This window comes from Gobio gobio (genome assembly GCF_949357685.1).
Source record: "Gobio gobio genome assembly, chromosome: 4".
NCBI classification, from domain to species: domain Eukaryota; kingdom Metazoa; phylum Chordata; class Actinopteri; order Cypriniformes; family Gobionidae; genus Gobio; species Gobio gobio.
This window is the reverse complement of record NC_137100.1, coordinates 24,685,509-24,702,065: the sequence shown is the minus strand read 5'-3', so window position 1 is coordinate 24,702,065 and position 16,557 is coordinate 24,685,509. Positions and strand designations below refer to the sequence as shown.

Sequence of the window (16,557 nt, the reverse complement as noted above, 5' to 3'; positions counted from 1 at the left end):
TTTCGTTTACATTTTAAAAATAATATATTAAACATTAATATGTGGTTTAGGTAAGGTGACCAGATTTCTGAAATGGAAACCGGGGACATTTCCTATTTGAGAACACAAGTACAGACAAGAACGCATATTAAGAAACGGCCAGTCAGATTTTTCTCCGTCGCTCTGCATACGTCATCTCCCTCATCGCTCTGATTGGTTTGAGGTCTATCCAATTGCGCCGAGAGGCATTTGAGCGACGCCCGTTGGTGACGCCCCTTTGGAAATGATTTGTCTATGAAGCTTTGCCAGACCATAACTCAGTTACTACTGAGAATGGTCTGGTTTTAACCAGGCTAGAGGCGTGCTGTATAACGCTAACCAATCAGACCTCAGGTACCGCGCAAAATTACGCAATAACCAATAAAAAAAGAGACCTTTTTTTTTTTTAAAGTCAGGGCAATCATCGTTCTCATGATCGATGATCGCTGTTACGTTCGAGTACTCGATTACTCGACCACTGTTGCCCATCCCTACGTCAGGCTAGATGAAAACGTTATCAAAATGATTCCCGTTCACACGGATCCACGGAAACGACTAAAAATGCTGTATTATGCATACCAGACAAGTAATTGGTGATGTCACTTTGTAAAGAAAGACTACGCACATAAGCATTCAAACGCGCATGCCTATAGACTAAAAAGGTAATGCGTATGTGCATGCCGTCACCGTTTTCACAGGACAGTGACTTTCTTCTAAAGCTGCTGTACAGCCAAAACTATCTTTGTTGCATTCATTTTCCTATTATTACTATAAAATTACTTTGAAACAATCTGTATTTTAAAAAGCACTATATAAATGAAGGTAATGTGACATGACTTGACTTAATGACCATAGGAAAATGTGGGTCCCATGGCCAAACCAGTTGAGAAACACTGTTGTAAACCATTAACGTGACTATTATTACCCTTGTCTTGAGAATGTTGCTTTATTTATAAAGTGAATTACCTGGTGGGCAAGTTCATGAGCAATGACAGAAGTCACCAGTTGCTTGTCTATAGGGGAGGAATTATTCCCTACTAGCAAAGTTGTCTCACGGAATGTGATTAGTCCCCAGTTCTCCATGGCTCCAGCGAGGAAGTCAGGTATGGCCACTAAATCTATTGATTTTTAAATGAAAACTTGGTCATGTAAGGTGAAAATTAAACATGTTATTCGTAAAAATTACATTAGCGTGTACATCCAGCTATTCTAGGAATCTAATAATCCCTGTTTGAAGAGTTGGAAAGGTGTCTTACCTAACTTGCTTAACGGATAGTCGATCTCAAAGAACTTATTGTAGAACTTCAACAGTTTTGCAGCTGCCTCCAGAGCATAATGCACTTGTTCCTTTTTGTCTGGAACGGCATACACAGACACCTGCACAATATTTGAAAAAAAAATGAACTATACCATAATGCAATATGTTTCCAGAATATTTTCAACACAAGACAATAATGAAAATAATACATACCGTAGTATTAGAGACAGTCGTGCTGTAACTACTAAATTCAGCCACAATAAATGCAACCAGGTAAGTGCTCATTATATCACTTTCCTTAAACTCGTCTTCTTGAAGGTCATTTTTTAAATCTGTGGTTTTGACCTAAAAAAATTACAAACAAAAATGTATGGACAATACAATTACAAAGCTATAAAAGTATCAATACAAAAATCTGACAATGTTTATAAAACAAAATAACAAATATTACTTTAATATATATATTTTATATTAATATTTTAAATATTATGTGTGTGTCTATATATATATATATATATACAACCCCAAATCAGAAAAAGTTGGGACAGTATGGAAAACGCAAAAAAAAAAAAAAAAAAAGTGCTTTCTAAATTTACTTTGACTTGTATTTCATTGCAGACAATATGAACACAAAATATTTCATTTTTTGTCTGGTCAACTTCATGTCATTTGTAAATATGCATCCTTTCCTGTCAATCAGACCTGAAACACATTTCAAAAAAAGTTGGGACAGTAAAGCATTTACCACTTTGTAATGTTGCCATTCCTTTTCACAACACTTAAAAGACGTTTAGGGACTGAAGACACCAAGTGATGAAGTGTTTCAGGTGTAATTTTGTCCCATTCTTCCTGCAAACAAGTCTTAAGGTGGGCAACAGTACGGGGTCTTCGTTGTCTTATTTTGCGCTTCAAAATGCGCCAAACATTCTCTATTGGAGACAGGTCGGGACTGCAGGCAGGCCAGTCAAGTACCCGTACCCTCTTCCTCCGCAGCCAGGACTTTGTAATGTGTGCAGAATGTGGTTTTGCATTGTCTTGTTGAAATATGCATGGACGTCCCTGGAAAAGATGTCTTCTTGAAGGCAGTATATTATGCTCCAAAATCTCTATGTACTTTTCAGCATTAATGGTGCCTTCACAGAAGTGCAAGTTACCTTTGCCAAGGGCACTGACACAACCCCATACCATGACAGACCCTGGCTTTTGGACTTGTTGCTGGTAACAGTCTGGATGATCCTTTTCTTCTTTGGTCCGGAGCACACGGCGTCCATTCCTCCCAAAAAATACCTCAAATACTGATTCATCTGACCACAGTACACGTTTCCACTGTGTGATGGTCCATCCCAGATGCCTCCGAGCCCAGAGAAGTCGACGGCGCTTCTGGACACTGTTAACATAGGGCTTCCTTTTGGCACAGTACAGTTTTAACTGGCATTTGTGGATGTAACTACGTATTGTGGTACTTGACAAAGGTTTGCCAAAGTAGTCCTGAGCCCATGTGGTGATATCGCTTATAGATGAATGACGATTCTTGATGCAGTGCCGCCTGAGGGATCGGAGATCACGGTTGTTCAGCTTAGGCTTGCAACCTTGTCCTTTACGCACTGAAATTCCTCCTGATTCCTTGAATCTTTTAATTATGTTATGCACTGTTGAATGTGAAATATCCAAATCTCTTCCTATCTTTCTTTGAGGAACATTGTTTTTAAACATTTCAATAATTTTCTCACGTATTTGTTGGCAAACTGGCGATCCTCGGCCCATCTTTGCTCCTAAAGGATTAGACCTTTCTTGGATGCTGCTTTTGTACCAAATCATAATTACAATCACCTGTTGACATCACCTGTTTCAAATCACATCATTATTGAACCATTTTACCTCATTACTAGCCCCAACTTTTTTTGAAATGTGTTGCAGGTCTGAATGAAAGGAAAGGATGCATATTTACAAATGACATGAAGTTGACCAGACAAAACATGAAATATTTTGTGTTCATATTGTCTGCAATGAAATACAAGTCAAAGTAAATTTAGAAATCACTTCTTTTTTTTTTTATTTGCGTTTTCCATACTGTCCCAACTTTTTCTGATTTGGGGTTGTATAAAAACAAATATTATATGTGTGTGTGTATATATATATATATATATATATATATATATATATATATATATATATATATATATATATATATATATATATATATATATATATATATATATATATATATTTATATATATATATATTTATTATATACACACACACACGACTATTCAAAAGTTTAGGGTCAGAAAGTTTTTTTTTGTTTTTGAAATAAGTATATTATGCTCACCGTGACTGCATGTGTGAACAAAAATTCAGTAAAAACAGTAATAGTGTGAAATATTATTACAATTAGCTACTATTACAATTTTTCTATTGTAATATATTTTAAAACGTAATTTATTTCTGTGAAGGCAATGCTGAAATTCACCAGCCATTACTCCAGTTGCTGCTTGCCGCTCAAGAAACAACATTATTATTATCAACAACGATGTAAATGATGTTGTGCTGCTTAAAACATTTTTGTAAACCGTGATACAGTTTTTTCAAGATCCTTTAATGAATAAAAAGGTAACAGAAAAAACAGCATCTTTGTTAACATGTCTTTACTGTTACTTCTGATCAATTTAATGCATCCTTGATGAATAAAAGGTTTTTTTTTTTAATCTTATTGACCCCAAACTTTGGAATGGTAGTGTATATACACACACACACACACACGCATATGTGGTTTATGTGGACTATTACGTTTTTATACTGAACAAACTGTATATTCTACCCCTTTACGCTAACCCTACCCCTAAACCTACCCAGCACACAAAACTTTCTGAATTTTCTGAATTAAAAAAAAAAAAAACATTTAGTATGTTTTTAAGCCATTTGGTGTACAAGAACACAGGTAGTGTCATCATAAACCATGTTTACATTAGTAATACCCATGCTATTACACATTTGTGTCCTCATAAACCATATATACGAGAACACACACACATACTTACAGTGTGTATAGTATGTGCATATATATATATATATATATATATATATATATATATATATATATATATATATATATATATATATATATATATATATATATATATATATAACCATTTAAATTAAAAAATAAATTAAAATATTATGTAACAGTCTCTTAAGACGACAAAAAAAGAGATATAACAAAATATGTTATAAAAAATATATGATCTAACAAACAGCAATTTAAAGATTGTATGTATTAGCCACTTAATTTAAAGGGAAAACTGTAAATATACAAACAAACAAAACTACCTTGGGCATGTTTGAAAGACTTATATACTTGGATTCTCTGGTAATCTTAATTAGAAAAGTTGATTTAAAAGCTGGCTCGTCAAAACAAGGGAAAGCCTTGCGTGCTGCCAAGGGCTCAAACTGAGTAGCGGCCAAAACTCTAGAAGAAAGATGGAGTGAATTAAAAAAAGTGTTTGAGAGGCATAAAGATATAACCAAGTAGAAGTAACTGTCAATCAACAACACACAAAAGCTGAATAGTTCATTCACATTTATACTAAATATTCAGTATGCTACACAAAAGTTAATCGGACTGCAAATACCTTTTTGTACCAGTTGTGTCGACATAGGAGCTGTTGTAGAAGCCATCATAGCTGTTGGAGAAGTTTGCTGTGTAGTCAAGGTTTAAAACATATGGCCCCTTCTCAAGATCTTCTGGAAATTTAATGGCGATCTGCTGCCAAGGTTTGTACTCCAGGACGTGGACCACTTTACCTTGAAAAGTGGCCTTGGTTATGTTCATATCAGAACTGTGTAGGACAATAATCTTCGTTTCATGCAACACTTCCACTTTGATTGACACACTGCCTTGAAAGGTCATGCGGTTCAGGTCTGGATGGAGTGAAATATCGTAATGCACAGGATGCACACTGGACGGCAACCTCAACTCTGTCCATGGGAAAAGTTCTCCACTCGTAGAAATAGGAGCGATGCGCTCCATGGTTGAATTGGTCTTTGGGCAGCTTCTGGTGAAAGTGCAGCCTGGAACGAAGTAAATGACCATGAACAAGGAGACCAACACTACCAGGATGAGAACACCTACCACCATAGTCTTAGCTGAAGGCTTCGAGCACGATCCAGAAGGCTGGTGGCGGGTGTAGGATGAGGAAGCGCTGCGCTGGTTGGAACTACGGTTCATGAAGGACATGCCAAGAAGACGGGCGGAGGATTCGTAATCTTCCTCGTCTTCGTCCAGGTCGTTTTCTCCAAGGCCTCGGACTAACAGTCGCGAGGTGCGGGGTTCATAGACCACATCATCTGAGTCGATGGGGTAGGATGGGGACTCCTTCGCCAAATCCACCACATCTGGCTCTTCCTCAAACATGCTGTTCTCAATCATGTTCCTGGGCAGGGGAGCTCTTTCTGTAGGTTACAGTAGCAACAGAAAAACATGAGTGAATACAAAAGCGCGGTTGTTGGCTGTGGCTTCCTGTTGACAAGTGCGATGCCATTTAAAATAACCGAGAGCTTTTATGAACAGTTGAGTGATTTTGTATTCTGCCTACACAAGTGGTATAAGTCAGAGGATAAAAGGAAGAAAACAAAAGAAAGTGAAACTAAAGATGAAAGAAAAGCAACTTTTCTTCAGTAAAGGTTCAGTAAATACTTCCACAGATGACCACAGACTGTCACCAATGTAGAGCATAACCTATTTCAAACTCAATTCAATGTTGCTAAACTATCGTCTGCATAAGATTTGTCCTGACGCAAAATAAAGTGACCGCGGTGTTCCTCTTTTACTCCTTCTACAGAGAATTAGACTAAATTAATTCAATAACAAATCAAGGCACTGTCTGAGTTAACAGTGATCAAATTATTGTTTAACACATTGCTTGAATCCACTAATGTGTCCAACCTGCTGACCCAAGGTCAAACTCGGGTCTGCTGCACAAATACTCTTGTTCTTTAAGTAACCTGAATCAACTCCTTTTTACCAATAACATGACTGATTTACTGCTTAGCACCGCTCAGAGTTTGTGAACTATTCAGTTATAAGCACATATATAAGCAAACACTTGCTCCAGTTCCTTAATAAATCTCACAGAAACAAATCAAGGTCATGTTTCATAAATTAATAATATATATTGCATATGTAATTCAAATTCAGCCTATTTTGTCTGCTTTAAGATACCATAATTATGTCAGTTAAAGTCGGCATGGAGAGGAAGTTGATATCGTCTTTCTTCCCTGCGATGACGTATATCTGATTGAAACGACTTCTTGAATGAGAAAAAAAATGAAGGGTTAGACTTGATTTTGTCCATCATTAATTGATTAGATCAATGAATTGTTGCTGTGACCTCATGCGAATGACAGGTTGCTGCATGATTATGGCAAAAATCACAATTATTTTTGTCAATATTGTTATCACGATTATTTAACACGATTAAGAGATGTCGATATGACCAAGACCTTATACGAGTAATTTTGTTTTCACGATAGCGATATTTAAGTTACATGATATTACAGGATTTATTTTACAGGAAATAAGGCTGCTATGATACCAAAATTTTAGATACCAGTGAAATTTCTCAATTCTTGATAGCAATTTTGACACCACAGCATAAACTAAGGGGGCATTTACACGTCCCAACTAAAACTGACAACTTTTTATGCGTTTTTGCCGTTCCTTTAGATGACAAAGACATTTTAGGGGGCCTGAAAACGAAAACATTTGAAAATACGTTTCAAGGCGCAAGATTTTGAAAATTATATCATTATCGTCTATGCAAACTACCAAAATGTGAATCTGTGAAACCGGTGACGTCATGCGTATGTTTATTACGCGTTCATAAGCGCGTACTTGACAACCATAACAACAATGTCGGACTACAAGACTTTGAGGGGTTGAGACCAAGACCAGACCAACACTCCTTAAATTAATAAAAATCCCCATTACAGCCTGAGAAATGACTTATTTTTAATTAATAAATATAATTAGAATAAGACACTACATAGAGCTATTACCAATCAACTGAAATCATAAACAACAAAATTCTTCTTTGCACTGTAGAGGTGGTACAGAAGATGCATCTGAATTGGTAAATTACAAATGCATAAATAATGTTGAGAATGTTTAAATTTTTTTTAAAAACAATAGCAATATCATGTTTGCAGTCATGCCCAAATCTTGCTCTCTTGCTCTTGTGATATTGCCTAATTATATCACATTATAATATAAAAATACAGAACGTATACAAGTACTCATATCTTTCTGAACCGGCACAATATTAAATCAAATTAGAAATAAGTTATTTTTTTACAAAGTGACATTGCCAACTACTGGCCTGGCATGCATAATCCAATGTTTTTAGATGTTTTCGCGGATCCGTGTAAATGGGCACCATTCAGAAATTGCAAACGATTGAAGGTCCAAATCAAATTCAAAGGGCTTCAAAGGGCTTTAGAGGGCTTTGCACGATCCCAGCCGAGGAATAGGTTCTTATCTAGAGAAACGATCGGTCATTTTCAAAATAAATAAAATGTATATACTTTTTAACTTCAAACACTCGACTTCGGTGTTGGGATTCTTCATGACGTTTGACGTCATCCCGTCGGAAAGCCGACATCATTGTTGTAAATTTTTTTTAGTAAAGGCCGTTTGATTTAGTCTTTGCACGTTCGTTTTAACACTGGGTCGGTACTTCCATGTACATCACAGCTGTGAAAAATCACAATACCGAGGTCGAACATTTGAGGTTAAAAAGTATATAAATGTGTTTTTTTAAATGACCAATTGTTTCACTAGATAAGACCCTATTCCTCAACAGGGATCGTGCAGAGCCTCTGAAGCCCTTCGAAATTGCTTAGATTTGGACCTTCAACCCGTTGGTTGCCATTGAAATACATCATATGGAGAAAAATCCCGGAATGTTATCCTAAAAAAAAAAAACGTAATTTCTTTTCGACTGAAGAAAGAAAGACATGAACATCTTGGATGAGATGGGGGTGAGTAAATTATCAGGACATTTTCATTTTGAAGTGAACTAATCCTTTAATGTCACAGAAGGCATTCTTTAAAGTCACTTTAAAGTCACCATGAAAACAAAATAGACAATTCTTGTTTTGTATGGAATATTGCAGTGCTTATTATTAGGAATTATTTTTCTGTGCATTTTTTTCTTCATGTGACCTCAAATTTTTTAATAAAAAGACTTGTTTACTAGCATTAGGGCGGGACAACCTGTCACAATAGCAAACACAAACAATCCAATCAATTCCTGATGGACAAAATCATGGTCCATCCAATATTTTTCTGGTTCGAAAAGACGGTTTCACTAAGATATACGTCGCAATAAGGAAGAAAATATTTTCATAACTTATTTTACATGCTGACTTTAAAAAGATTACATGGGCAAATTAATTAAACAATTATGTACACCGATAAATCATAGATAATTTTTATAATAATGAACAATAATGGTATTTGATTTCATGGTAACTTCAATCACATTTCACACTCAAATTCTCATTAGCACAATGATCCCAATTACTCACAGTGGGGATTCTCATTACTGTATGATCCTGACAGTAAGACAGTTTTCTTTTCTTTTTTTCTTGCAGTAATCAGAACGGGGAGGAATGTGCTTAATTGTAATCTATGAAAAAATTGTGATGCTTCTAAACAAAACTGTTTTAAACAAAAGTGGGGCCCACTTTATATTAGGTGGCCTTAACTACTATGTACTAACATTTTAATTAATAATTTGATACAATGCACTTATTGTGTACATACATGTTTTTACATTGTACTTACATTTAAAAAATACCTGCATGTAATTATATCTGTAATTAATCTCTGTAGTTACATTTGTAATTACACAGTTGACCCTTCCCTTACACCTAACCCTACCCTTAAACTTATCCATATCACCACACCTGTCCCTAACTCTACCTGTATCCCACCTCAATATCAACAAAGGTGTTTTGCAATACAATTTGAACACAGTAAGTACATTGTACTTATTTTTTGATGTAAGTACATGGTAGTTAAGGCCACCTAATATAAAGTGGGGCCCAAAAGTGTTAAAAAAAATGGGACAAATCATATGTTCTTGACTTTTGAGAGCGAAACTTTCTTAACAGCCAAATTCTCATTCAGGAAGTCAACAAGAACAAATAAAATTTAGCTTTGCCATTTACAGACAGCACATACTATATTCAGTGACTGTTAGATGGCAGAACATTTTTTAAAGTCACAATATGTAATTTCTTACCGCTAGAGGTTGCTTATTCAAAACAAAGGTGTAGCATGATGACGCCTTTATTTCACGGAGCTTTTATTATGCCACAGTCGCCGCTTCCGCTTCTTCCGGTCATGCATACGCAGCGCTGTTTTATCATATCAGATACATTTGAGTGTATTGGAAGCTATGTTATAATGCTGCTCTGTGCGTTCTTGGCGGCTACTATGAGACATTTGTTAGGTCGATATTAGGCATGGTAAAACATGATACTCGCGGTAAATCATGAATATTAGATTTAAACAAGAAGACTAACAGTGTTGAGCTATATAGCAATGATTCGTTTTTTGCCGATGTATCCAAACAGTTGCTCACATGTCTAATAAAACACGTAGGCCCGGTGTCACAGACAGGGCTTAGATTAAGCTAGGATAAGCCCTCAGTTCAATTAGGACATTTAAGTAGCTTTTATAAACATGCCTTAGAAATAAACATTACTGGTGTGAATCTTGTGACAAAACAATGGCACTGACAGATGAGTTGCTTTCAGTTAAAACAGCTCAAACAAGCATTTTAGTCTGGCACTAACTTAAGCCTTGTCTGTGAAGGGATAATATATTAAACAGGAACTTGAGGGTAACGCGGGTATGACGTCATTGACAGGCGATGCACCGACACGGTCCGTGTCCTGGTTAAAATTGCTTATTTCTCTGGATTTAAACATTCTTGGACACATTTTGGATAGTGCAAGTACACAAGTCAACAAAATATATAACATGGTTCTAGTGGTTTTTGGATATTTTAATCCAAAAATCTTACATATTGTGCCTTTAAGCTAACTAAGCTAGGAGATAAGCAAAGGCAGTAAAGTTACTAAAAATGACAACCAGCTGACCTGCGTGCCACACTTGCGCAAGACCATAAAAACACAAAGCAGCAGATGTCACCTTGCAAAGATTAGGACAAAATTTCGGGCAAAACATGAACCCTGGGACTTTTTGGAGATTTAAGTCTGGTGCACGCAGACTGACAAATCAGATGTGATGATGACTTGAAGGGAATATAAAGTCAAATGTGGATGCTGACAACAGAGCATTGTGGGACATCACGTGAATGACAGTCATCAAAACAAATAAATTACTGATCTCATTTACTGATTATATTCACTTCCCCTCATAAACAATTATACAATTTAATTTAATCAGAGTTCATGTCATGACCTGTTAACAGCAGATTGTGAAGCTGATGCACTGATGGCTATTTAAAATGTTAGCCAGATTGAAGTTTACATAAATCCTATCTTTGAATACTTAACCAAACCAGCTTCATAACAAACTGTAAATGAATTTGCTCATATTAAGGACCACGGTAAAATATGTTATGACAACACAAGAGCAGAACATGAGGAAATTAAATCGCATTATGAATAAAACGCGAAGCGGCTAGCGGTAGCATGTTAGCCGATAACTTTTTTTGAGGTGCACGACCTCGCGTTTAAATGAAGAGTCCATATTAGCTGCAGCCTTACCGCTTTCAAACGCATCCATGATTAAATGTTTAAATGTACGTCTGAAGTACTAACAAATCCTTTTTCAGATGAAAGTGCTGATGTTTAATCCTGGGAAAGGTGAAGAGTTACACATTCACTCAACGCAGGAAAGCATCAGATCAACTGGTGCTAGCTTAGCATTGTTTTCCTGATCAACAGCTCTGTCACTTCACAGCATTAAAATGATCGATCAGTGGTTTATTGAGCCATCGCTGCACACTGTTTTTCCGATACAACAGTGGACAAGCTGAAAGTGGCAATCACTGCTGCGAAACAAGCAACACGAGTGTTACTTCCCCCTTCAGCTGTCCCGCTTAAAGTGACAGTTCACCCCAAAATGGACATCCTGTCATGCTGTTCTGAACCCGAATGACTTCAATGATAAATATGGGAAAATTGAATGAAAGTGAATATAGAAAACAAATGTACACGTACAAACACACTATTTATCACTTGTCTTGTTTTATTATCTGCCATGTTGGTTTTCTGTGTGGGATTAGGAAGCTTCACCAAGACTTACTACTACATCTGATATCTGATTCTTCTACCTAACGTGCCACCTAATATCTCTTTTAGTGCTCCACAGAAGTATTATTGCAACGAGTAAATGACGACAGAATGTTAATTTTTTTTTTAAAGGTGAACTATCGCTTTAAGACAGCAGTGCTGCTGCACTCAAGAAATACAGCCACTGAAATGACTGGCTGGTTGACATATTGATAATTTTATCCTCATTCATGACAGCTTCGCGTATACAATCACACAGACACATATATAGAAGGTAGTAATAATAATAATAAAAAGATTTAAAAAGGTACAACTGGTTTGATTAATACTTAGCCTATTAAAAATAACAAATAAAAAAGGTTTCATTAAAAGATGAATTCATACCAATAGCTCCATATTCCTGATGATCTAAATGGTTTGCGGATTCCATGCGCTAAGGCAGACTGACAACTGTAATGGTGTCACTGTTCAGTCATTTGGACAATCACATGCAAACTATTTCACTCTGTGAAAACACATTACAATAGGCTGGTGTATTCTCAAGAGCTTGCAGTGTGCAGCATATTTGTGCACCAGTGGAACCGTTATAAATAGTTGGGTCATTGTATCCCAAGAACAGCAGTAGGTCCAGCCTATGGGCCTGTTTATTGAGGAGACATAGCTTTATACTGTGAAAACAGCTACAATCCCAGACTGATAAACCACCATATCACCAGATTAATATATAGGCATACAAATAATTAGGCAACATGTGGTTTTAATTATGTGGTTTTATTTATTATTAAGCTGGCAATTTAAAATTTACAATAACTTGATTGAAGTACTCTGGGAATGGAAGGGACATGTAATTTGATTATAAATCCTTAAATACTTTGTATGTTAATGATTTAATTTATTTAGGCCTATGCTTCCGTTGACAGCATAGACCTTAAAAAAAGATACATCATGGCTGGCTTGAGTCGAGTGTATTATGAACTGAAGTAAAGCAATACTGCCTCCTAGCGACAGTTAAAGGTGTCCTCACTCACAGTTTACTTGGCTATCTATGGGGAAATTCCACAGATTTCCACTGTTTATACAGCTAGTTATAAGTATTATAACCTAAATAACACACAACACTGTAACCCTGACAGAAACATTCTCTATTTGTACAACTAAAAACTTAGCTATTTGTATTTTACTAATTTCTGTGAACAAATTTGTCCCTTGATTGTATTGAGATCTTTTGATCTTGATCTGATAAGAGTTCATTAGTCTGCTATAAAAATAAAATAAAATATAATAAAATTAAATGAAATAAAACAAAATAAAAAAAGAAAACAAAAATATTCTGTAAGATTAAGAACTCAAAACGTAAATGTTAATCCAAAAACAGCTTTTTTTTCTTCTTCTTCTTTTTTTTTTGCAGTCCAGCTCCCAAAACAACTAATTTCAGATTTTGTCTCAGTATGACGTAGGGGGACAGAAGACAGCTGTCCTCAAAGACTTTAGATATACAAAGACAGTGCACTCATACTATGGCTGCATCCGAAATCGCATACTTCCCTATAATACTATAGTAGGTGAAAAACAGTATGTGACAAAATTATGTCCTAATTCGTAGTAATCATAAAAAAAGTAGGCAAATAGTACCCGGATGACCTACTTCCAGTGAGATTCTTAAGTGTGCATACGATGGACACTTTACTATCCCATGAGGCCACGGGAGAGGATTTATGAATGGCAGTGAAAGCAACGTAACTGACGCCGGTAGGTCACATGATAATGTCAACATGGCGAATGTGGTAGGCTATGTCCAGAGTATATTCATCCTACACACATTCATTCTATACAGTGAATGAATTACTGATTCAAAATAAGTACCTCAAGAGAGTATGCGATTTCGGACACAGCCTATGAATGGGAGTAAGTGCAACGTGCAATATGGTGGAATTCATTGGTGATTTCAAATCTGAAATGTAATCATAAGTCTGCTGAACAGTTTAGGAGAATTTGAAGGGATTTTGGCTGTCCTGCAGATGAAGATCTATGCCTACTTCAAGAATCTGTGATGTTAATACTCTTGATTCTTTATTTAACTGACAAAAGTACAAAGAAAAAAAATCTAATATTTTCACTGGCCAAATTAACTGTATTTTGTAAATAGGCTATAAACAAATTTTAATGGCTGCATGATCACACCAAAAAGTAAAAAAAAAAAGCAAAATTGAGAAAAGATGACAGAATATCCAAGTTAAACTGTTTTAAAACAGTCCACAATTAGCAGGTTGTTAATAGGTGAGGGGGGTATTGTATTTGGCTATAAAAGAAGCATCCACCAAAAGCTCAATCTTTGATGGGTCATGGCTCACCACTTTGTGCCAAATTTCATGACAGAATTTTCAAACATTTCAAAAATCACATTTCTCAAGGCAAGATTGCAAAGTATTTAGGTATTTTACCATCTACTATACATAATGTTGTGAAAAGAATCAGGGAAATTTACAGAGAAATCTCAGGCCATGTAGGGCAAGGCAGGAAACCTCTGTTGAATGTGCATGACCTTTGAGCCCTCAGACGGAATTGCATGAGAAAGAGCCACATGGACTCGGGCAGACTTTGGAAAACCATTGTCACCTAATACAGTCCGCAGCTGCATCAAGAAATGCAACTTGAATCTTTGTTAGCAAGGAGAAAGCTTTTTATCAATTCTATGCAGAGATGCTGCAGAGGTCTTTGGGGCCGAGCTCATCTCAGATGGTCCAAAAGACAGTGGAAATGTGTGCTGTGGTGAGATAAGTCCACGTTTCAGCTTGTTTATGGAAAAATAAAAAGTTCTCAGTCCCAAAGATGAAAGGGATTATCCAGATTTTCATCAGCGACAAGTATAGGTGACGTGCATGAAGGTACCACTGACATGGAGGTGTATATTGGGATTGCACGGAGACATATACTGCCATCAAGATTACACCTTTCCTGGGAAACAAGGCAATGCCAGGTTCATTCATGTGCTACAACAGAGTGGTTTCTTAGACACTGTGCCGTAGAGTGGATGTGCTTGACTGACCTTGTTGCAATACAGATCTGTCTCCTATTGAAAATGTATGGCCCTTAAAGGGGGGGTGAAACACTCAGTTTCAGTCAATCTCATGTCAATCTTGAGTGCCTATAGAGTAGTAGCCTACTGCATCCTTCATATCTCCGAAAAGTCTTTAGTTTTATTATATTTATAAAAGAAAGATACGCTGTGTAGTCTTTCCGGAAAAAAACGAGCGGCTGGAGTCGTATCGTGTGGGCGGAGCTAAAGAATCACGAGCGTGCAGCGATTGCGTTGAGAGCTGAGAAAGCTGTGATATCCTTAAACGTGGAAAAAACGTTATCCTAAAATAAACCATGGCGATCAATCGGATTCAGCCACACATATATGATCCAAAATCAGATCTACCTCTCCATCTTTCAGCGTTAGACGAGCTACAAATCCGGAGCTGAACTGGGCCTTGTTTATAAAACGATCGTCGCCGAAATGCAGGGACCCCATTAACGCTGGGTTCTTTGGGAAGCTGTACAGGGTTGTCTTGGGTTTCCCGGACAACCAAAAACACACATCTTTGTTGACATTGTTGATTTTGTGACGTCCTATGACTGCAGCGCAGCCAGCTTCCCTAAAGCCGAGCACAGCGCTATAATGGGCGTGCATTTGCTCTCTCGCTCTAGTCGCACGCGCGCCCTACCGGGAGAAGAGCCCGTACGGCCCGTACAAGGACATTCCGCCCTATCTGACGTTACATATACCCATACTCGAAAAAAACTTTCCGAAACTTATAAACCGGAAGGAGTATTTTTGGAACAGAAAACGTCCAACTTTTAAAAAAAAAACTTTGCCCATGTTTAGCATGAGAATCCAAGTCTTTAACAGTGTAAAGAGCTCAGTATGCATGAAACAGCATTTCCCCCCCTTTAATGAAAAGGAGATCAGGATCAGGCGAGATTGGGCAAAAATTACATTCGCGAAACTGCCACAATTAGTATCCTCTGTTACGGTCTAGCTCTGTTTTGGTTTCATTTCCATTCATTGCCATACTCTAGTTTGACTGAGTTCTGTCTGCTGGTTTCTTTCCATGGTTACTCATTTGATCCACACCTGTTCTTAGTTCTGTTGATTACTCTGTGTGTATTTAAGCCCTTAGTTTTCTATGGTTGTATTTCTATGTTGTTTAAGAACACCAAACCCAAACAAGAAATGGACTTACCTGCTGTCCAGTTGCTCTGTTTGGAGCAAAAAGATCAAGCCTGTTGCTATGGTAACAAAAGCTCTCAACATCTGGATGGGATTATATCTATGCCATGTGTCACTTTACATGTTTGTCATGGGTATGACTATAATGAACTGAAAATAACACAAGCAGCGAACCCTCAGCCACTGCTTTTGGTCAACGCGTCGCTGTAGTCAACATCTCTGCGGTGACAAAATCCCCGGCCGAAAATCTTTTCATTCATTCTCCACCTCTGCATCAGGATCCATGATGGCAGTTCATCCTCTTCCATTAGCCGAGGTTTACGCTTAGGGTTGCGCGCATCCTCTCGACGGCGGTCCAAATCCATGCGCTAAAAGTGCCATTGATGGATTACATAAAGTTTAAAAGTAATTGGTAAGTTTCCTGTTCTAGTATTAAATGGATTAAAAATTCACAAAAACACGAGACTTACTTTTAAAAGAGACAACAAATACTGTGAATCACCATGCAAGGGACTATCTGTGCAAGCAACAAATTGTGTGCAATTTCAGTCTTACCATAAAAAGCTCAAATTCATACACACAAGAGACTTTTTAAACCTGGGTGCCTTACGCCTGCCCGTTGAAGGTCCTTAAAGGACTTTTGCAGAGTTTGTGGTGTGGGTGCTGGATCGCTGTGGCGTGTTATGTTAGTTTATCTGTAGTGTATTGAATCAATTCCAAATTATTTACCAGTTATTTT

At 37.0% G+C, this 16,557-nt stretch overlaps 1 protein-coding gene across 2 annotated transcripts in view; it reads right to left on the bottom strand.

The window, feature by feature from the left end:
• The window catches only part of lnpep (leucyl/cystinyl aminopeptidase), a 33,511-nt gene extending 21,449 nt beyond the window's left edge, over positions 1–12,062 (bottom strand). Inside the window, exons 1-6 of one of the 2 annotated variants that reach the window (XM_079815513.1) lie at positions 11,987–12,062; positions 4,906–5,725; positions 4,604–4,742; positions 1,490–1,621; positions 1,275–1,395; positions 985–1,136 (exon numbers count right to left, since the gene is read on the bottom strand). In XM_079815513.1, the coding sequence (XP_079671639.1) occupies positions 985–1,136; positions 1,275–1,395; positions 1,490–1,621; positions 4,604–4,742; positions 4,906–5,725; positions 11,987–12,032 (1,410 nt within the window). In that variant the 5' untranslated portion in view covers positions 12,033–12,062. Of the gene's footprint in view, positions 1–984; positions 1,137–1,274; positions 1,396–1,489; positions 1,622–4,603; positions 4,743–4,905; positions 5,726–11,074; positions 11,420–11,986 lie in introns of those variants that run through there. The other variant, XM_079815514.1, reaches the window with a different exon arrangement.
• Positions 12,063–16,557: the final 4,495 nt, after the last annotated feature.